General features: G+C 39.6%; 1 protein-coding gene across 2 annotated transcripts in view; it reads left to right on the forward strand.

Moving 5' to 3' along the window:
• Positions 1 to 11,761, forward strand: part of LOC108413784 (gamma-aminobutyric acid receptor subunit beta-2) — a 175,372-nt gene extending 163,611 nt beyond the window's left edge. For both annotated transcript variants that reach the window (XM_017686446.2, XM_017686447.2), the window contains one exon: positions 9,279 to 11,761. In XM_017686446.2, the coding sequence (XP_017541935.1) occupies positions 9,279 to 9,626 (348 nt within the window). In that variant the 3' untranslated portion in view covers positions 9,627 to 11,761. The remainder of the gene's footprint in view (positions 1 to 9,278) is intronic.
• The last annotated feature ends 10,999 nt before the right edge of the window (positions 11,762 to 22,760 follow it).

Raw genomic sequence — 22,760 nt, forward strand, 5'->3', positions numbered from 1 at the left:
TGGGCTAAGGTAAAGTTTAGGTTTTGGGCTGAGGTTAAGGTTTGGTTTAGGTTTAGGGCTAAGGTAAAGTTTAGGTTTTGGGATGAGGTTAAGGTTTGGTTTAGGTTTAGGGCTAAGGTAAAGTTTAGGTTTTGGGATGAGGTTAAGGTTTGGTTTAGGTTTAGGGCTAAGGTAAAGTTTGAGTTTTGGGCTCAGGTTAAGGTTTGGTTTAGGTTTAGGGCTAAGGTAATGTTTAGGTTTTGGGCTGAGGTTAAGGTTTGGTTTAGGTTTAGGGCTATGGTAAAGTTTAGGTTTTGGGCTGAGGTTAAGGTTTGGTTTAGGTTTAGGGCTAAGGTAAAGTTTAGGTTTTGGGCTCAGGTTAAGGTTTGGTTTAGGTTTAGGGCTAAAGTAAAGTTTAGGTTTTGGGCTCAGGTTAAGGTTTGGGTTAGGTTTTGGGCTAAGGTAAAGTTTAGGTTTTGGGCTGAGGTTAAGGTTTGGTTTAGGTTTTGGGCTAAGGTAAAGTTTGAGTTTTGGGCTGAGGTTAAGGTTTGGTTTAGGTTTAGGGCTAAGGTAAAGTTTAGGTTTTGGGCTGAGGTAAAGTTTAGGTTTTGGGATGAGGTTAAGGTTTGGTTTAGGTTTTAGGCTAAGGTAAAGTTTGAGTTTTGGGCTGAGGTTAAGGTTTGGTTTAGGTTTAGGGCTAAGGTAAAGTTTAGGTTTTGGGATGAGGTTAAGGTTTGGTTTAGGTTTAGGGCTAAGGTAAAGTTTAGGTTTTGGGATGAGGTTAAGGTTTGGTTTAGGTTTAGGGCTAAGGTAAAGTTTAGGTTTTGGGCTGAGGTTAAGGTTTGGTTTAGGTTTTGGGCTAAGGTAAAGTTTAGGTTTTGGGCTGAGGTTAAGGTTTGGTTTAGGTTTAGGGCTAAGGTAAAGTTTAGGTTTTGGGATGAGGTTAAGGTTTGGTTTAGGTTTAGGGCTAAGGTAAAGTTTAGGTTTTGGGATGAGGTTAAGGTTTGGTTTAGGTTTAGGGCTAAGGTAAAGTTTGAGTTTTGGGCTCAGGTTAAGGTTTGGTTTAGGTTTAGGGCTAAGGTAAATATTAGGTTTTGGGCTGAGGTTAAGGTTTGGTTTAGGTTTAGGGCTATGGTAAAGTTTAGGTTTTGGGCTGAGTTTAAGGTTTGGTTTAGGTTTAGGGCTAAGGTAAAGTTTAGGTTTTGGGCTCAGGTTAAGGTTTGGTTTAGGTTTAGGGCTAAAGTAAAGTTTGAGTTTTGGGCTCAGGTTAAGGTTTGGTTTAGGTTTAGGGCTAAGGTAAAGTTTAGGTTTTGGGCTGAGGTTAAGGTTTGGTTTAGGTTTAGGGCTATGGTAAAGTTTGAGTTTTGGGCTGAGGTTAAGGTTTGGGTTAGGTTTAGGGCTAAAGTAAAGTTTAGGTTTTGGGATGAGGTTAAGGTTTGGGTTAGGTTTTGGGCTAAGGTAAAGTTTGAGTTTTGGGCTGAGGTTAAGGTTTGGTTTAGGTTTAGGGCTAAGGTAAAGTTTAGGTTTTGGGATGAGGTTAAGGTTTGGGTTAGGTTTAGGGCTAAGGTAAAGTTTGAGTTTTGGGATGAGGTTAAGGTTTGGTTTAGGTTTAGGGCTAAGGTAAAGTTTAGGTTTTGGGCTGAGGTTAAGGTTTGGGTTAGGTTTAGGGCTATGGTAAAGTTTAGGTTTTGGGCTGAGGTTAAGGTTTGGTTTAGGTTTAGGGCTAAGGTAAAGTTTAGGTTTTGGGCTCAGGTTAAGGTTTGGTTTAGGTTTAGGGCTAAAGTAAAGTTTAGGTTTTGGGATGAGGTTAAGGTTTGGGTTAGGTTTTGGGCTAAGGTAAAGTTTAGGTTTTGGGCTGAGGTTAAGGTTTGGTTTAGGTTTTGGACTAAGGTAAAGTTTGAGTTTTGGGCTGAGGTTAAGGTTTGGTTTAGGTTTTGGACTAAGGTAAAGTTTGAGTTTTGGGCTGAGGTTAGGTTTGGTTTAGGTTTAGGGCTAAGGTAAAGTTTAGGTTTTGGGCTGAGGTTAAGGTTTGGTTTAGGTTTTGGGCTAAGGTAAAGTTTAGGTTTTGGGCTGAGGTTAAGGTTTGGTTTAGGTTTAGGGCTAAGGTAAAGTTTAGGTTTTGGGCTGAGGTTAAGGTTTGGGTTAGGTTTTGGGCTAAGGTAAAGTTTGAGTTTTGGGCTGAGGTTAAGGTTTGGTTTAGGTTTAGGGCTAAGGTAAAGTTTAGGTTTTGGGATGAGGTTAAGGTTTGGGTTAGGTTTAGGGCTAAGGTAAAGTTTAGGTTTTGGGATGAGGTTAAGGTTTGGTTTAGGTTTAGGGCTAAGGTAAAGTTTAGGTTTTGGGCTCAGGTTAAGGTTTGGTTTAGGTTTAGGGCTAAAGTAAAGTTTAGGTTTTGGGATGAGGTTAAGGTTTGGGTTAGGTTTTGGGCTAAGGTAAAGTTTAGGTTATGGGCTGAGGTTAAGGTTTGGTTTAGGTTTTGGACTAAGGTAAAGTTTGAGTTTTGGGCTGAGGTTAAGGTTTGGTTTAGGTTTTGGACTAAGGTAAAGTTTGAGTTTTGGGCTGAGGTTAAGGTTTGGTTTAGGTTTAGGGCTAAGGTAAAGTTTAGGTTTTGGGCTGAGGTTAAGGTTTGGTTTAGGTTTTGGGCTAAGGTAAAGTTTAGGTTTTGGGCTGAGGTTAAGGTTTGGTTTAGGTTTAGGGCTAAGGTAAAGTTTAGGTTTTGGGCTGAGGTTAAGGTTTGGTTTAGGTTTTGGGCTAAGGTAAAGTTTGAGTTTTGGGCTGAGGTTAAGGTTTGGTTTAGGTTTAGGGCTAAGGTAAAGTTTAGGTTTTGGGATGAGGTTAAGGTTTGGGTTAGGTTTAGGGCTAAGGTAAAGTTTAGGTTTTGGGATGAGGTTAAGGTTTGGTTTAGGTTTAGGGCTAAGGTAAAGTTTAGGTTTTGGGCTGAGGTTAAGGTTTGGTTTAGGTTTTGGGCTAAGGTAAAATTTAGGTTTTGGGATGAGGTTAAGGTTTGGTTTAGGTTTAGGGCTAAGGTAAAGTTTAGGTTTTGGGCTGAGGTAAAGTTTAGGTTTTGGGATGAGGTTAAGGTTTGGTTTAGGTTTTGGGCTAAGGTAAAGTTTGAGTTTTGGGCTGAGGTTAAGGTTTGGTTTAGGTTTAGGGCTAAGGTAAAGTTTAGGTTTTGGGATGAGGTTAAGGTTTGGTTTAGGTTTAGGGCTAAGGTAAAGTTTAGGTTTTGGGATGAGGTTAAGGTTTGGTTTAGGTTTAGGGCTAAGGTAAAGTTTAGGTTTTGGGCTGAGGTTAAGGTTTGGTTTAGGTTTTGGGCTAAGGTAAAGTTTAGGTTTTGGGCTGAGGTTAAGGTTTGGTTTAGGTTTAGGGCTAAGGTAAAGTTTAGGTTTTGGGATGAGGTTAAGGTTTGGTTTAGGTTTAGGGCTAAGGTAAAGTTTAGGTTTTGGGATGAGGTTAAGGTTTGGTTTAGGTTTAGGGCTAAGGTAAAGTTTGAGTTTTGGGCTCAGGTTAAGGTTTGGTTTAGGTTTAGGGCTAAGGTAAATTTTAGGTTTTGGGCTGAGGTTAAGGTTTGGTTTAGGTTTAGGGCTATGGTAAAGTTTAGGTTTTGGGCTGAGTTTAAGGTTTGGTTTAGGTTTAGGGCTAAGGTAAAGTTTAGGTTTTGGGCTCAGGTTAAGGTTTGGTTTAGGTTTAGGGCTAAAGTAAAGTTTAGGTTTTGGGATGAGGTTAAGGTTTGGGTTAGGTTTTGGGCTATGGTAAAGTTTAGGTTTTGGGCTGAGGTTAAGGTTTGGTTTAGGTTTTGGGCTAAGGTAAAGTTTGAGTTTTGGGCTGAGGTTAAGGTTTGGTTTAGTTTTAGGGCTAAGGTAAAGTTTAGGTTTTGGGCTGAGGTTAAGGTTTGGTTTAGGTTTTGGGCTAAGGTAAAGTTTAGGTTTTGGGCTGAGGTTAAGGTTTGGTTTAGGTTTAGGGCTAAGGTAAAGTTTAGGTTTTGGGCTGAGGTTAAGGTTTGGTTTAGGTTTTGGGCTAAGGTAAAGTTTGAGTTTTGGGCTCAGGTTAAGGTTTGGTTTAGGTTTAGGGCTAAGGTAAAGTTTAGGTTTTGGGATGAGGTTAAGGTTTGGTTTAGGTTTAGGGCTAAGGTAAAGTTTAGGTTTTGGGATGAGGTTAAGGTTTGGTTTAGCTTTTGGGCTAAGGTAAAGTTTAGGTTTTGGGATGAGGTTAAGGTTTGGTTTAGGTTTTGGGCTAAGGTAAAGTTTAGGTTTTGGGATGAGGTTAAGGTTTGGTTTAGGTTTAGGGCTAAGGTAAAGTTTGAGTTTTGGGATGAGGTTAAGGTTTGGTTTAGGTTTAGGGCTAAGGTAAAGTTTAGGTTTTGGACTGAGGTTAAGGTTTGGTTTAGGTTTAGGGCTAAGGTAAAGTTTAGCTTTTGGGCTGAGGTTAAGGTTTGGTTTAGGTTTAGGGCTAAGGTAAAGTTTAGGTTTTAGGATGAGGTTAAGGTTTGGTTTAGGTTTAGGGCTAAGGTAAAGTTTGAGTTTTGGGATGAGGTTAAGGTTTGGTTTAGGTTTAGGGCTAAGGTAAAGTTTACGTTTTGGACTGAGGTTAAGGTTTGGTTTAGGTTTAGGGCTAAGGTAAAGTTTAGGTTTTGGGCTGAGGTTAAGGTTTGGTTTAGGTTTAGGGCTAAGGTAAAGTTTAGGTTTTGGGATGAGGTTAAGGTTTGGTTTAGGTTTAGGGCTAAAGTAAAGTTTAGGTTTTGGGATGAGGTTAAGGTTTGGTTTAGGTTTAGGGCTAAGGTAAAGTTTGAGTTTTGGGCTCAGGTTAAGGTTTGGTTTAGGTTTAGGGCTAAGGTAAATTTTAGGTTTTGGGCTGAGGTTAAGGTTTGGTTTAGGTTTAGGGCTATGGTAAAGTTTAGGTTTTGGGCTGAGTTTAAGGTTTGGTTTAGGTTTAGGGCTAAGGTAAAGTTTAGGTTTTGGGATGAGGTTAAGGTTTGGTTTAGGTTTAGGGCTAAAGTAAAGTTTAGGTTTTGGGATGAGGTTAAGGTTTGGGTTAGGTTTTGGGCTAAGGTAAAGTTTAGGTTTTGGGCTGAGGTTAAGGTTTGGTTTAGGTTTTGGGCTAAGGTAAAGTTTGAGTTTTGGGCTGAGGTTAAGGTTTGGTTTAGTTTTAGGGCTAAGGTAAAGTTTAGGTTTTGGGCTGAGGTTAAGGTTTGGTTTAGGTTTAGGGCGAAGGTAAAGTTTAGGTTTTGGGCTGAGGTTAAGGTTTGGTTTAGCTTTAGGGCTAAGGTAAAGTTTAGGTTTTGGGCTGAGGTTAAGGTTTGGTTTAGGTTTTGGGCTAAGGTAAAGTTTGAGTTTTGGGCTCAAGTTAAGGTTTGGTTTAGGTTTAGGGCTAAGGTAAAGTTTAGGTTTTGGGCTGAGGTTAAGGTTTGGTTTAGGTTTAGGGCTAAGGTAAAGTTTAGGTTTTGGGATGAGGTTAAGGTTTGGTTTAGCTTTTGGGCTAAGGTAAAGTTTAGGTTTTGGGATGAGGTTAAGGTTTGGTTTAGGTTTTGGGCTAAGGTAAAGTTTAGGTTTTGGGATGAGGTTAAGGTTTGGTTTAGGTTTAGGGCTAAGGTAAAGTTTGAGTTTTGGGAAGAGGTTAAGGTTTGGTTTAGGTTTAGGGCTAAGGTAAAGTTTAGGTTTTGGGCTGAGGTTAAGGTTTGGTTTAGGTTTAGGGCTAAGGTAAAGTTTAGGTTTTGGGCTGAGGTTAAGGTTTGGTTTAGGTTTTGGGCTAAGGTAAAGTTTAGGTTTTGGGCTGAGGTTAAGGTTTGGTTTAGGTTTAGGGCTAAGGTAAAGTTTAGGTTTTGGGCTCAGGTTAAGGTTTGGTTTAGGTTTAGGGCTAAAGTAAAGTTTAGGTTTTGGGCTGAGGTTAAGGTTTGGTTTAGGTTTAGGGTTAAGGTAAAGTTTAGGTTTTGGGCTGAGGTTAAGGTTTGGTTTAGGGCTAAGGTAAAGTTTAGGTTTTGGGCTGAGGTTAAGGTTTGGTTTAGGTTTTGGGCTAAGGTAAAGTTTGAGTTTTGGGCTGAGGTTAAGGTTTGGTTTAGGTTTAGGGCTAAGGTAAAGTTTAGGTTTTGGGATGAGGTTAAGATTTGGTTTAGGTTTAGGGCTAAGGTAAAGTTTAGGTTTTGGGCTCAGGTTAAGGTTTGGTTTAGGTTTAGGGCTAAAGTAAAGTTTAGGTTTTGGGATGAGGTTAAGGTTTGGGTTAGGTTTTGGGCTAAGGTAAAGTTTAGGTTTTGGGCTGAGGTTAAGGTTTGGTTTAGGTTTTGGGCTAAGGTAAAGTTTGAGTTTTGGGCTGAGGTTAAGGTTTGGTTTAGGTTTAGGGCTAAGGTAAAGTTTAGGTTTTGGGCTGAGGTTAAGGTTTGGTTTAGGGCTAAGGTAAAGTTTAGGTTTTGGGCTGAGGTTAAGGTTTGGTTTAGGTTTTGGGCTAAGGTAAAGTTTGAGTTTTGGGCTGAGGTTAAGGTTTGGTTTAGGTTTAGGGCTAAGGTAAAGTTTAGGTTTTGGGATGAGGTTAAGGTTTGGGTTAGGTTTAGGGCTAAGGTAAAGTTTAGGTTTTGGGATGAGGTTAAGGTTTGGTTTAGGTTTAGGGCTAAGGTAAAGTTTAGGTTTTGGGCTCAGGTTAAGGTTTGGTTTAGGTTTAGGGCTAAAGTAAAGTTTAGGTTTTGGGATGAGGTTAAGGTTTGGGTTAGGTTTTGGGCTAAGGTAAAGTTTAGGTTTTGGGCTGAGGTTAAGGTTTGGTTTAGGTTTTGGGCTAAGGTGAGTTTTGGGCTGAGGTTAAGGTTTGGTTTAGGTTTAGGGCTAAGGTAAAGTTTAGGTTTTGGGCTGAGGTTAAGGTTTGGTTTAGGTTTTGGGCTAAGGTAAAGTTTAGGTTTTGGGCTGAGGTTAAGGTTTGGGTTAGGTTTAGGGCTAAGGTAAAGTTTAGGTTTTGGGCTGAGGTTAAGGTTTGGTTTAGGTTTTGGGCTAAGGTAAAGTTTGAGTTTTGGGCTCAGGTTAAGGTTTGGTTTAGGTTTAGGGCTAAGGTAAAGTTTAGGTTTTGGGATGAGGTTAAGGTTTGGTTTAGGTTTAGGGCTAAGGTAAAGTTTAGGTTTTGGGATGAGGTTAAGGTTTGGTTTAGCTTTTGGGCTAAGGTAAAGTTTAGGTTTTGGGATGAGGTTAAGGTTTGGTTTAGGTTTTGGGCTAAGGTAAAGTTTAGGTTTTGGGATGAGGTTAAGGTTTGGTTTAGGTTTAGGGCTAAGGTAAAGTTTAGGTTTTGGGATGAGGTTAAGGTTTGGTTTAGGTTTAGGGCTAAGGTAAAGTTTAGGTTTTGGACTGAGGTTAAGGTTTGGTTTAGGTTTAGGGCTAAGGTAAAGTTTAGGTTTTGGGCTGAGGTTAAGGTTTGGTTTAGGTTTAGGGCTAAGGTAAAGTTTAGGTTTTGGGATGAGGTTAAGGTTTGGTTTAGGTTTTGGGCTAAGGTAAAGTTTAGGTTTTGGGCTGAGGTTAAGGTTTGGTTTAGGTTTAGGGCTAAGGTAAAGTTTAGGTTTTGGGCTGAGGTTAAGGTTTGGTTTAGGTTTTGGGCTAAGGTAAAGTTTGAGTTTTGGGTTTAGGTCAAGTTTAGCTTAGGTTTAAGTTTTAGGCTGAGGTTAGGTCAGAGCGGGTATTGGATTGTGGATTAGGTTCAGGGTTCAGGTTTCTGTAAAATGTAAAGTGATTTTTATACATATTTATTTGAAAGTAAATAAATGATGAGGAACAAACCTGAAACTAGAAAACCACACAGATAAAATATCAATTGCAAAATGATGTCTTTATGTATTTATTAAGGCTTGGTGTGGAATAATTATATGTAATGCTTTTCTTTGCAGTCCCTTGGGTTCTAGGTATCAGTATGGTAAGTGTAAGATACAAAGTCCAAGGTTCTAATTATTCTGGGGACATGGTGATGAGTACCAAAGCAGTTTTATCCGAAAAACCCTGAAAGGTGCGGCAGGTTCTGCCTGTTCACTGGGTGGTGTTGGGCGTGTACCAAGGCCAGCTGACTTACATGGAAATGCAAACAGGTTCAAATACGTACTAACATAGCTCAGAAGTGTGTAAATAATCAGAAAATAAATGTAAAAATTCACCTGTAACATCAATAAGAAGTTATCAGAAAATCTGGAAGCAAACAGTAAGAACCCAGTAGAACCACAATAAGAATCACTGCTTTCTCTTACAGCCCAAATTCCGTTTAGTTTATAGATAATAAAGACATACAGACTCAATAAAACTCATGTCTTTATTACGATTTATGGACTTTTTGCATTAATATGTGACATTACAGTGAAATTTAGCTTCAATGTATTTTTTTGTTTTAATCAATAGAACCTGTTTGGCTTTTCCAGGTAACAAAAACTGTCTGAGTGCTTAATTTTACTCAACATTATTATCTAGTACATTGAAGTTTGTACCTCAGCCTTGCGCTGGTAAAACCTGGAACTTGCATTTTAGTGCTGCTGTCTTGAAACATAGCACCATGTTGCCTAACATAGTTATCTAGTACATTGGAGTTTGTGCCTCACACTTACTCTGTTAATAGCTAGAACCTACACTTCAGGGTAACTGTTTTGGAATGTACCACCATGTGGCCTAACATAGTTATCTAGTACATTTGGAGTTTGTGCCTCACACTTACTCTGTTAATAGCTAGAACCTGCACTTCAGGATAACTGGCTTGGAACATACCGCCATGTTACCTAACATAGTTATCTAGTACATTGGAGTTTGTGCCTCACACTTACTCTGTTATTGGCTAGAACCTGCACTTCAGGGTAACTGTTTTGGAATGTACCACCATGTGGCCTAACATAGTTATCTAGTACATTGGAGTTTGTGCCTCACACTTACTCTGTTAATAGCTAGAACCTGCACTTCAGGGTAACTGTCTTGGAACATACCGCCATGTTACCTAACATAGTTATCTAGTATTTTGGAGTTTGTGCCTCACACACACTCTGTTAATAGCTAGAACCTGCACTGAAGTGTAACTGTGTTGGAACATACCACCATGTTACCCAAAGTAGTTAGCTAGTACTAATGATTTAAAATACTATAAACATTTAATTTATTAAGCATTAAATCGGTCAATACGGAGTTTGTGCCTCACACTTTCCTGGTTAATATCTAGAACAAATGGGACTGGAAAAGAGAGTGCTGCGTAATTATTTAGGTTCAGTTTGTTCTTTCTAGCTAGTACCAGCACCGAGTCCACTGCCCATCTTGGTTTTTTTAAAGCTTTTTGAAGCAACTGGATTCATTTCTTCGTCTTTGAACTTGCAGATGGACCCCCATGAAAACATCCTGCTCAGCCCCCTGGAGATTAAGAACGAGATGGGGGCGTCTGAGCTGGCTTTGGGTTTGGGGGACCCTCGCGGCACCATGCTCGCTTACGACAGCTCCACGCTACAGTACCGTAAAGCCGGCCTGGCCAGGCACAACTTTGGCCGGAACGCTCTGGAGCGCCACGTGGCTCAGAAGAAGAGCCGGCTAAGGAGGCGCGCCTCTCAGCTGAAGATCACCATCCCCGACCTCACGGACGTGAACTCTATCGACAAGTGGTCGAGGATGATCTTCCCCACCGTCTTCTCCTTCTTCAACGTCGTCTACTGGCTCTACTACATCAATTAGGCAGACGGTGCCGTTTCCGTCTTTCCTTTAGTTTATCATTTCTGTTTATTGATTATTGATTTGTTGATTCGTTTGCGTTATTTATTCTTCGTCCAGGGTTTTTCCACACGAGCGAGTCTGACTTACGGTTCGATCTAAAAACAGGACGCGCTCCGTTCTCCCTTCTTTGGAACACCTTAACTGCTGGCTGGCACAGGTTCCTTTGGAGAGGTTAAAGACCAAAACAGTGCCTGTTCCACACTTCTCACTTACAACAGAACTAAATAAAGGTGGGTTCTTTGAGCCACAGAGGCACCACGTCTAGTTCTCTAAAGAACCACGTTCGAAAAAGAGATTAGGGTTTGTGTGGGGAATTGATAAAGAGCTTTTACATAATGTAAAGGTTCCTTACCAATTTGAGGGTTCTTTTAAAGACATTTACATGACCTAGAAGTTCGTTACACTTTAAACAGGTTCTTCACACTCTGCCCTAGAAGAACTGCTTTCTTTCCCTTAAGAACCGTGTTTGAGAGAGAGTAGTGAGTGTGAGGAACTTTTTTTTTAAAGGTTCCTTACCAATTTGAGGGTTCTTTTAAAAACATTTACATGACCTAGAAGATCGTTACACTTTAAACAGGTTCTTCACACTCTGCCCTAGAAGAACTGCTTTCTTTCCCTTAAGAACCGTGTTTGAGAGAGAGTAGTGAGTGTGAGGAACTTTTTTTTTAAAGGTTCCTTACCAATTTGAGGGTTTGAGAACCTTTACATTACATAGACGTTCTTTAAACTTTAAAAACGTTCTTTACACTAATAGATTTTGTGCTAGCCTAGAAGAACTGCTTTTGGTTCCCTTAAGAACCATGTTTGAAAAAGAGATTTGTGAGCGTAAAGAACCCTTTAAAAAGTTTAATAAACTTCTATGTAATGTAAAGGTTCTCAAGCTCTCAAATTGGTGTGGAACCTTTACATCGTAAGTGTTCTTCACAGTCACAAATCTTCCAGCGATACCCTAGAAGAACTGCTTTTGGTTCCCTTAAGAACCATCTTTGAGAAACATTCACAAATCTAAGAAACTTTTTTTAAGAACATTTACATGATCTAATGGTTCTATACCAGTCTTAGGGTTCTTTTGAGAACCTTTACATTATGTAGAAGTTCTTTAAACTTTAAAATACTCTTCATCTTTGACCGATACCCTAGAAGAACGGCTTTTGGTTCCCTAAAAGAGATTTGTGAATGTGAAGAACCTTTTGAAAGGTTAAAGAACCTTCACATAGTGTAAAAAGTCTAGACCAATTTTTTAGGCTTCTTTTGAGAACCTCTTATATAGATTCTACATTATATTATGTGCATTTATATAGTTGTTTAAACTTTAAAAAGGTTCTTCACACTCACAAATCTTCCAGCGATACTCTAGAAGAACTGCTTTTGGTTCCCTTAAGTACCATGTTTGAAAGGGAGATTTGGGATCGCGAGGAACCTTTTTAAAGTTAGTCTAAAAAGGTTAGACCAATTTAAGAGTTCTTCCTATACACTTTATATTATATGGAGGTTCCTTAAACTCGAAGTTCTTCAAACGAACAAATCTCTGAGTGATGTCCGGGGAGAACCACTTGCAGTTCTCTGAAAGATAAATGTTTGAAAAAGACTTGTGAATACGAAGAACGTTTTTGAAAGTTTAAAGAACCTTCACGCAATGAAAAGCACAGATGTAAGGGTTCTTCCTTGAACCTGCATTATGTGGAGGTTCTTTCCTATTTTAATAGGTTCTTCACACTCACAAATCTTTAGGAAACCAGAAGCGGTTCTTCTATAGCACTGCTTAAAGAACCTTTTATGGCATCGTTTACGGGGTGTGGATGTCATCGTAGGTTCTGTAGCGTGTTTTTATGTTTCCTACAGATTATATCTGATTTCCTGCCAGCCGGTCGAGAACATTCAGCATGTTCAGATTTCAGTGGAACATTATTTCCACGGAACCGCTGGATTTACTGACCTATATGATTCAACTCGAGGGTTGATTTGGTCTTTACACCGGTCAGGCGTAACATTCTGACCACCTCACTGTCCACTTTATCAGCTCCACTGACCGTATAGCTGCTCTCTGTAGTTCTACAGTTACAGACTGTAGTCCATCTGTTTCTCTGATACTCTGTTACCCTGTTCTTCAGTGGTCAGGACCCCCATGGACCCTCACAGAGCAGGTACTGTTTGGGTGGTGGGTCATTCTCAGCACTGCAGTAACACTGACGTGGTGGTGGTGTGTTAGTGTGTGTTGTGCTGGTACAAGTGGATCAGACACAGCAGTGTTCCTGGAGTGTTTAAACACTGTGTCCACTCACTGTCCACTCTATTAGACACTCCTACCTTGTCAGTCCACCTTGTAGATGTAAAGTCAGAGACGACAGCTCATCTGCTGCTGCACAGTTTGTGTTGGTCATCCTCTAGTCCTTCATCAGTGGTCACAGGACGCTGCCCACAGGACGCTGCCCACAGGACGCTGCCCACAGGACGCTGCTGGCTGGATATTTTTGGTTTTCAGTCCAGCAGCAACACTGAGGTGTTTAAAACCTCCAGCAGTGCTGCTGTCTGATCCTCTCAGACCAGCTCTTCCACAGAAAAGTCCTAAAACAGCCCAACCTTAACATTTCTCCTCGTTAAAACCCTGAACTGTTTACAGTGGCGATGCCACAGTGCTGATGCGTGTTATCAGGACATTCTTGTACTATATTTATACTTTTAATCACACTGTTAAAACGTGGAGACGCATCCCCTCTCAGCCCGGGCGCCTGGCATCATCACTCCGGCAGAGAACGTCATGCTAAGGCGGTGCTAGACGGCATGTATTCCCAGCGCAGCTGCAAACAGCCCACTGCCATACCGGACCCCTACTAGGGCCGCAATGTTGCCTTTTGTACCCCGAGTTAGACCACCTTCACCTGTGAAGCGCTGATTAGCCCATGTATACGCTGTACTGTTACCCCCTACATGCTCAGAAATAAAGGTACTAGACTGTCTCTGGGGCAGTCCCCCTCCTGTCTCTGGGGTGGAACCCTCAGGGGTCCATCTCAGCGCCTTTAGTCAGGGAACATAACTGAACCATAATCCACTGAGATGATCTGTTCTAAGCTGGACTGACTCCACACACCCCGCCTCGCCTCGCCTCCAGGCTTTTACTCTACTGCTCTGTTTTAAAACATTCGGTTATGAAAAGGAACAAATACCAACTTTTCACCTGGAGGAACTGATTTAAGCTCCACAATCAGACCTTAGAACCACGGTAGAACCTCTGAGGGAACATCTACACTGTTTGTACCTCGATGGATGTGTTCAAACACTTCAAATATATTTTGACAAAATAAATTAGAAAATAAACACCAGCCTCACAACAGTAGCTACAAAAGGACACATTTGTGGGCGGAGCTTGAGCAGCTGAACGACTCGATTGGTCAGCGTTGAAAGATGCTATAGTTTTATATATGGTGGAAATAAACTGTGAACACTGGAATGGGCCATCGCCAGTTTAGACGGAGCGGATTTCTCAGCGACATTTGTTTATTTATTTCTGTGTATCGCTAGATTTCGATCTTGGTTTGATTTGGAGCTCTAAGGGTTTATGAAGTCCTCATGAGATCCTCACATTCCTGCAGGATTACTTCCTGCACTGAACGCAGCCAGCAGTTAAGGAGTCTTATCTGGGCATATTCCCCAAAATAAATGGGGAAAAAAAACCAATATTTTATTTTCTTTTTTTATTTTAGGTTAAAATATTTTTTTATTTTTATTTTTTATTTTTATTATTGATTTATTTGTTTATTTATTTATTTATTTATGGCACCACGACTTGTAAATATCTATTGTATAGGATTGTTTAAAAAAAATATATGTATTTAAATCAAGTGAGACTTCATTAAGCATATATCTGTGTTTACATATGGAATGATCTATTTCTTTCTGAAGTTATGAAGAACTGACGGGGCTAAGCAGGTCGTGGGGAAGCGGGCTGGACTTCAGTTTCATCAGGACATAAAAAAAGACGATTTCACTCCCGTGGAGCCCTGAAACTACTCATATCTTTCACACGGAGGCGAGAGGACACACGACAAGACTCCTGAAGTAAATGCCTGTAAATCATAAGCACAATACTGAGTCGTCTGGATCGAACCTCTTTATTTCCGTCCATTCACTGCTGCAGATTTTCCCCTTTCCGTTTGAAATCCGTGTTTCGGTGGAAAAGAATGTTGATTTCTTCTTCTGTTCCTGATCCAAATTATTTCAAGAGAAGACGCTAGAAAGGACAATATGGCCAATGAAGAAAACAAAGAGGAAAAAAAAACTTTATCTGATTTGGGAACGTGCTGTTTTGGTATCTTATCGTTTATTGTGGTTTATAACGATGTAGTATTTGTGACGAACTGTATGTAAAATTGTTTCCGTAGCATTTTTGCATCACAGTTTCCTCGAGTAAAAGTCTTCGCACTGAAATCTTAAAGCCATAACGGCTGCGGGGGGTTAAGGTAGATGGTGCTGTAAAGTTCTGAGGTTCAAAAACAAGCATTTCTAACTTGATAGAACAAATTCTTCAATTCTTCCAGTGAATACAGGCATATTACAGGGAATTCCACCGATTTTTCTAAATTCCTCCATAACTCAGTGAGTGAGGTGTAATCAGAGATCCAGAGGGTTTGGTGTGAAACGGTTCAGACGTCTTTACAGTGGTGGTGATGGGAACCAGGCGTCGCCATGACGACAACACAGAGATAGACACTTTATTTACCATCCAGAACCACCAGAGAACCTACACGAGTCTTCTGGGCTTATATGGAATGTTGATGATGGAAAACAGTGGAAAATCTGGAATACTGAGTTTTCTTTGGGGACTATTTTGCCGCACAGCGCCCTGCATGTCTCCCTCCACCATGAATGGAGTTGAAGTTCTCTAAACTCTCATAAAACAGCGTCTCAGTCACAGGCAGTGAATTCAGAACCAGCTCATGTAGGAACTTTCTGTAGGAGCTTTTAGAGGGACGTCTGGTTCCCATCACCACCACTGGGAACAGCTCTGACTCGGTAAGACTTTGTTTACAGTCAGTTAGGCGGAAATTCTGCGAAATCGCTGGGACGCAGCTGTAATAACTTTTTATACGGTTGTATTTCTGACTTTCCTAAACTCTTAGACGATCGGTAACAGCTAAATATAGAATATCACTAAAGCACGCCACTCATATTAAAATGGACAGTTTGTAGATAAAAGCAAATAAATCAGCTTGTGATCAGGAATGCAGTGAATACCTTCCATAACAGCCTTTAATCACGACTTTGGACAGACCTGCATGCAAATCTAGGCCATTGTTATTTAATTAAATAAACATTTGACACTTTATCACATTCCATATCTCGAGGTCAAATCTATAGTCCAGTTAAGGGCTCGCGGTAATAAACGCTAACGTATAAACTCTTTATTATACTCCGTATTTATTCTTTATTGTATTTGTAATGAGGAAGACAGAAAACAGAAAAGCAGTTCTTTTGTAATGAAATATAGTAAAAAAAAAATCTTTAAGGGCCAAAAAGTGTGAATGTTTTCTGGTATATACGATGCTATAAAGCATTGATAGTGATTGTATGTCTAAGGTGATGGTAATATCAATATAATCAGATTATTTATACATATATATATATATATACACACACACACACTACGGACGTATGGACTTATTTAAGGCACTACTGAACTTATTTCTGCTAAAGCAATTGAATTTATCAAGTACAATAGTTTGCATCCGTCGTGTCTCATTGCCCTGATATTTATATGATTATTTATCTATTTTTTATCCATCTGTTTCTCTCAAACACATATCATTCACACTAGTCCCGCTCCTTTCATTCCAACTCTATTTTAAGATGTTACCAGATCATCTAAGTTTGTTAGATGCTCAATTATTTAAAGTTTGCAGAATAATTTTTAGCATTAGTGATGTAATCTATTCTAAGACATGTTATGGGTTATGAGAGCAACTTTGGGAGTTAGGGCTTAATCTAAACCAGTTACAAAAAAAACAAAAAAAAACTGGTGTAAATATGACGTAATGCTGATTACACTTACTGTACATACAATTCAATTTCTAAGCTCATACGTTTTCTAAGATTTTCTGGTTTGTACTTTACTGTATGGCTAAGCAATGTGAAGGAAAAGGCAGAGGTGATTAATCAATAATGTAAATATACTCTGAAAACTTGTCACTTGCTCACTTAGTAAAATAACTTCCTATTTCACAGTGAACTCAAATGAATTCCATCACTTTTTGTGTTTTTTTTTTTCTTTATTTTATTTCTTTATTTCTTTATTTTGCAAATTGTATTTTTATAGAGAGAATGTTAATGTTGTTGTTATTGCTTTGTTCTGCTGATTCTCTCATTTATGTCTCCGGTTTTCAGAAGTAAACAGACCGAGGCTTAACCAAAATATCGCTTGGCCGATAAAATTGTGCAATTTTAAAATTTCAGCCACAAAAATCGCCACAATAAAACACCATCGTGTATAAACAATTTGTTATGGACCATAAATAAGTCATTTGATGTTGCATATTGGAGTAGCCTAAAGCTCCACCGAGCTTCAAATAATAAATTAATAGAATGAACTTCTTTGTTAAGATACAATTAAAGCTTTTAACCCCTTAACCGGTCATGAGCCCACCGGCAGGCCCAATGTTTTATAACACACTTATTACTATACTTATTACCATAACCTACAAATAGCTCAGTTAGTTTGCATCAAAGTCCCTGTAGTAACTGAATAATAAGCCTTAGTGTGTAATAAGCCTGATATTTTAAGGCTTTCATTTGAAATATTCAGGATGTTTAACTATTATTGTCAATAAGGAGCTCTAATTTTTTTGACAGTCTTATTTCTGAAGACTGGTTTCAAACTTTAATGTCAAGTTTTATATCAGACTTTTAGAATTCATAGAGATAAAACTATACAGTGGTCTCAACACTACAGACCACATAACAATCATTAGAATAATATCATAAAATTCCAAAACTCACTTTTTGCATGAGATTAACATTGTAACACAAACTATATATGATGAAATTGTTAAAATGAGCGATAATGAAGAGAAACACACTCTGCTACACTTTTTGAAAAATTGTAAATGATAATGGAATATGTTTTAAGCAAGTTTACTAATTTTTCAACTTAAAATTTATGATTCCTGAAAAAAATAACAGCAAATGTTAGCTAATCTAAAATAAATATTACTTAAAATATTAACTTTTCAAGTTGAATTTCAGAAGTTATGACTTACTTTGGAACTTAAAGTTCTTCTGTAAACTTAGCTTACAAATAATGTGTTTTTTTTTAATACACTCTGTTTACCAACTGTAGAGTAATAACATAAAATTCCAAAATTTTATGGAAATTTATGGGAATCCAAAATTTTACCTTTTGCATTAGGATGTTATATCACAAACTATATATACATAAAAATGTAAAAATGAGAGACAATGAATAGAAACACAGCATTTTGCTACACTTTTTGAAAAACTGTAAATGATAATGGAATACATTTCTTAAAATATTTCAAATTGAATCAGAAGTTATGACTTACTTAAGAATTCAAATGTCTTCTGTAAACTTAGCTTGAAAACAATTTATTCATTTTTTTTAACTTAAAACATAAAATTCCAAAACTCCCCTTTTGCATGAGGATAACATATCATAAACTATATGGGTAAAATTTTAAAATGATAGATAATGAATAGAAACGGCAATCTGCTTTGCTTTTGAACAACAGTAAATGATAATTTACTGACTTAAAATATTGACTTTCACATTGAATTTCAGAAGTTATGACTTACTTCAGAATTCCTATTTTGTCTGCAAATGTAACTTGAAAATAATATATATTTTTTTTTAAGTACACTTAATGCTACGTACTACAGTGTCATGATAACTGAGAAGCTCCACCCCTTCACCAAGTTTCTATTGTTTGTTTAAGTCTGAATTTGAGAAATTGAACATAATTATATTTGACAATTCACAGTTAAACACTGATAGTCAGTCAAGCTGTTTGAGATCAACTATTGTTTATTTTTTACCATATTATGGTATTATTTTTTACCATATTGGCTGGTATCAGTTATAGGAGTTTTTGCTTGCAATTGGTATCAAAATTTTAAAAATAACATTAACAGTTACAATTTCTTTCTGTAGTTGTCTCACATATAAAAAGAATATATCGCTGTTGTTGGAACAAAACCTCTCCAAAATGGTCACTTTTCAGGAGAAGGAAAAAACCTACTTGACTTTTAATGGAAGTCAATGGAACCAGAATTTTTCCAAGTCATTTTGGGCCGTTTCTTTTGGTCCATTCATCGTGAAATTTACACACAATATAAAAGCCAAAAGGTTTTATCAAATTATACCAAAAACTGAAAAACAACAAAACTGGAGATGTGAGGTTTTCTTCTGACAGCACCGATATTTTCTCAATGTTCTGTGACGACGTCCGTCTCCGACCACATCTCGGGTCGTAAAGTGGACGCTTCAGATGAGACGGCCTTCCCTGACCCCTGGGGTGTGAGATGGACGCGTAAACATGAAGGAAGGAGAGATAAACAAAAGGAAAGAAAAGAATGTGGCCCTGTGGCCACGGAGAGAAGGAAACATCTGTCACCCGTCACTCTGGAGCTTTGAATAGATTGTGTTTGTGATTTTCTTTCCCTTTTTCTGAGCGCTCTTCTCTCTGTGAGCCTCCTACACATGCAGGATCTCGATGAGGAATCATAAATAATGTGATTTGTGCACATTTTCACAGTGGAAGCCTCGCGCCTCCCCTTCACAAATGAAATCTTACAGTAAATAAAGCCCAATAAAGCAAACCACAAAGCCTCCGCGCCACTTCCAACTATATTACACAGCACTTGTACTGAGAGAGGAATCATATTTGTTTTGATCTATCAGAACCCGTGGAGAAGGCGATGTGTCAATAAATACTGTATATGGAGCTCTGAGGCCTGTGGGATTCATAGTTTAAGTAGGTTTTTATTATTTTATAGCCCTCTTCCTCACGCTGTTGACAGACTCAGCACATTGCAGCGTCTTCTGTTGTCCGTTTTTGCTTTTGTCTTATTTATTTCCTGCATTTTTCTCTTTCGGACTGTGATAGTTGATGTTTTCTGCACTGATGCCTGGAACTTACAATCCACAGCAACTTAACAGTATCAGCAAATATCAGTATCACTTTATTTTAAGAAACTTTGTTTGTTGATGGGTATAATGGGTATATACGCTCTGCATTAAGCCTACACATTATTTACATTTACGGCATTTGGCTGACGCTCTAATCCAGAGTGACTTACAACGTGATTACACAGGGAGGTGAAGGTGGTGTTAGGAGTCTTGCCCAAGGACTCTTATTGGTGTAGTGTAGGGTGGTTACCCAGGTGGGGGATTGAACCCCAGTCTACAGCGTAGAAGGCAGAGGTGTTACCCACTACACTAACCAACCACTTATATAATAACATATATCATAACATAATTAGTTAGATGACAATAATTAATAATTGTTTTAAAAATGCACAGCAAACACTGTAAAATCCCTCTTATGAAAACTATTAAGTATGAATTATCACATCATATTAATGTATAACTGGCAGCTTTTGATTCCAGTAATGCTTCCTTTAGGAGTCCACTAAGTTCTCGGAATAAATTAGATAAATACTTTGGATAACAGTCGGACTAAATTACACTGAAATGTCTAATAGGTTCTAGATATTAAGCTGGTAAAGAACACACTGAAATATCTCATCACTATTAGCAGTGATAAGGTGGTAAATACAAACAGACTCTAAATTTCACTGTAATGTCAGGTTTAAGGAGGAATTGTATGGAATAAAATGACAGTTTTCCGCAGTAAACGGTAAGAACCCAGTAGAACCACAGCCAGAACCACTGCTTTCTTTCACAGCCCAGATTCAGTTTAGTTTATAGATAATAAACAGATACATGCTGTATAAAACTCTGCACTTCATTCATCTGCAGTCTCTTACATCATAGAACGGCCAACATAATCAGTCAGTGCTGGAGTTTCTCGTACTCACCCAGTTCATATCTAGAACCTGTTGGGCACTTTGGTGTTAATCAGTTAGACTCTACTATCGTGTTTCCCAAATTACCTAATAGTTATCTAGTACTTTAAAATGTGTAACTTCCCCAGTTAATATCTAGAACCTGTTGGGCACTTTGGTGTTATTTAGTTAGACTACTATCTTTTTTTCCAAATGATCTTCTAAATAGCACCAAGGGGTTCTATATAGCACCAAAAAGTGTTCTTCTATTGTGACAATGTCAACGTTTGTAAAAATAGCAGGACCCTTTTTAGTGCTATAAGGAACATTTTACTAAACACGTTCTGTATAAAATCATATACAGCTCGTTCTCCATCAAGCTGAAGAACCATTTCATGATGCAAAGAACCCTTTGTTTATTAAGGCCTCTTGAAGAAACATCTTTTTTATAAATTGTGCATTTACATTCCATATACACTATATAGCCAAAAGTTTTCACTCCCCCATCCAAATCACTCAATCCAGGTGTTCCAATCACTTCCACGGCCACAGGTGTGTAAAGCCGAGCCCCTCGGCCTGCAGACTGCTTCTACAGACATTAGTGAAAGAATGGGTCGCTCTCAGGAGCTCAGAGAATTCCAGCGTGGTACCGTGATCGGACGCCACCTGTGCAGCAAGTCCAGTCGTGAAATTTCCTCACTACTAAATATTCCACAGTCCACTGTCAGTGGGATTATAACAAAGTGGAAGCGATTGGGAACGACAGCAGCTCAGCCACGAAGTGGCCGGCCACGTAAAATGACAGAGCGGTCAGCGGATGCTGAGGGGCATAGTGCGCAGAGGTCACCGACTTTCTGCAGAGTCCATCACTACAGACCTCCAAACTTCATGTGGCCTTCAGATCAGCTCAAGAACAGCGTAGAGAGCTTCATGGAATGGGTTTCCATGGCCGAGCAGCTGCATCCAAGCCTTACATCACCAAGCGCAATGCAAAGCGTGGAATGCAGTGGAGTAAAGCGCCGCCACTGGACTCTAGAGCAGTGGAGACGTGTCCTCTGGAGTGACCAATCACGCTTCTCCGTCTGGAAATCCGATGGACGAGTCTGGGTTTGGCGGTTGCCAGGAGACGGTACTTGTCTTACTGCATTGTGCCGAGTGTAAAGTTTGGTGGAGGGGGGATCATGGTGTGGGGGTGTTTTTCAGGAGTTGGGCTCGGCCCCTTAGTTCCAGTGAAAGGAACTCTTAAAGCTTCAGCACCAAGAGATTTTGGACAATTTCATGCTCCCAACTTTGTGGGAACAGTTTGGGGACGGCCCCTTCCTGTTCCAACATGACTGCCCACCAGTGCACAAAGCAGGTCCATAAAGACACGGATGAGCCAGTTTGGAGTGGAAGAACTTGACTGGCCTGCACAGAGTCCTGACCTCAACCCCATAGAACACCTTTGGGATGAATTAGAGTGGAGACTGTGAGCCAGGCCTTCTCGTCCAACATAAGTGTCTGACCTCACAAATGCGCTTCTGGAAGAACGGTCAAAAATTCCCATAAACACTCCTAACCCTTGTGGAAAGCCTTCCCAGAAGAGTTGAAGCTGTTATAGCTGCAAAGGGTGGGCCGACATCATATTAAACCCTTTGCAAATACTTTTTGAGTGAACACTTTTGGAAATATATGATACATTCAATTTTATATAAAAGTTTGAATCTGCACTTCCAGCTGTTTCCTCTTCGTGTCAGCTTCAAAGACAGGTCAGAAAGTTGTGGCTTCAATGTTTCAAACTCCACAGATGAAAACAAGCCCCATAAAAGTCATTCCATAATAAAATTCTCTGTCCTTCTGAAGCACAAAGTTAGTCCCTGCTAAAGCAGTTGAAGGTGCTCTGGCCGGTAATGTAGTCCACGCTTCAGTCTTACCAAGCCGCAAAGTTCCTGTGAAGCTCCTCCTTTTGAACACTAACTCTTCACTTTAAAAGCCTGACTGAGGTTTTCTGAACAGGAAGATAATTTCTAGGAAAAACAGTCCAGGAAAGTCCTGTTGGAGTGTTTAGAGATCAGAAGCCCAGCGAGCTGATGCAGAACCACTGGAGGCTCTTTCATGCAGGAGAATTTGGCTTGAATGGAAAAGTGATGTAGCCTCAGTTTATATTTATATTCCAGAGGATGTTTGGAGGGGCACTGAGGGGATTTAGGAGTATTTTGTTCAAAGGCCCACAGAGCTGAAACCAGAATGCAGAAACATGTCTGAAACAGATCAACCGATGAAGTTTTAATCCTCATCGTAACCTTGAACAAATTGTTCTGATTTCTCGTTCTAATTGACCCTTAGAAGGCCGTTATTAAACTACAGTTGTATGCAAAAGTTTGGACACTCCTGGCCAAATCCCCTGGTTTGTTGGTAAAGTAAGTTAATCCCGTCCAGTGCTAGACGTTGAAAAGTAGGGTGTCTCTGAGCGGGTTCCAATCGTGACGTTACACCACCAGGATGCAGAAGCAACCTCAGGTGAAGCCCTTCAAGGAAGGGGGAACGTAGAACAAAGGCACAGTGTGCACCCAAAGGCCGAGAATGGGAAGAAGATAATGAAAACCCAAAAGACGCGATTATTACAGGAAGACTTTATGCTTCCCTTCTTTTGTATGGCTTGGTCTTCTGTTTGCCCTTTTGTGAGCAATTTGGAGTAATTATTCTCTTCTCAGCCCTCTTTGTGGTTTTGGGTCACTGTTCCGTTCTGTTCTGTCCTGGCCTGTCTTCTCCTGTCCTGTGCTGTCCTGTTCTGTTCTGTTTTGTCCCGTCCTGTTCTGTCCTGTTCTGTCCTATCCTGTCCTGTTCTGTCCTGTTCTGTTCTGTCCCGGCCTGTTCTGTCCTGTTCTGTCCTGTTCTGTGCTGTCCTGTTCTGTCCTATCCTATCCTGTCCTGTTCTGTCCTGTTCTATCCTGTCCTGTTCTGTCCTGTTCTGTTCTGTCCTGTTCCGTTCTGTCCTGTTCTGTCCTGTCTTGTCCTATCCTATCCTGTCCTATTCTGTCCTGTCCTGTTCTGTCTTGTTCCGTCCTGTCTTGTCCTATCCTATCCTGTCCTATTCTGTCC

This window comes from Pygocentrus nattereri, chromosome 16 (assembly GCF_015220715.1).
Source record: "Pygocentrus nattereri isolate fPygNat1 chromosome 16, fPygNat1.pri, whole genome shotgun sequence".
Lineage (NCBI taxonomy): Eukaryota > Metazoa > Chordata > Actinopteri > Characiformes > Serrasalmidae > Pygocentrus > Pygocentrus nattereri.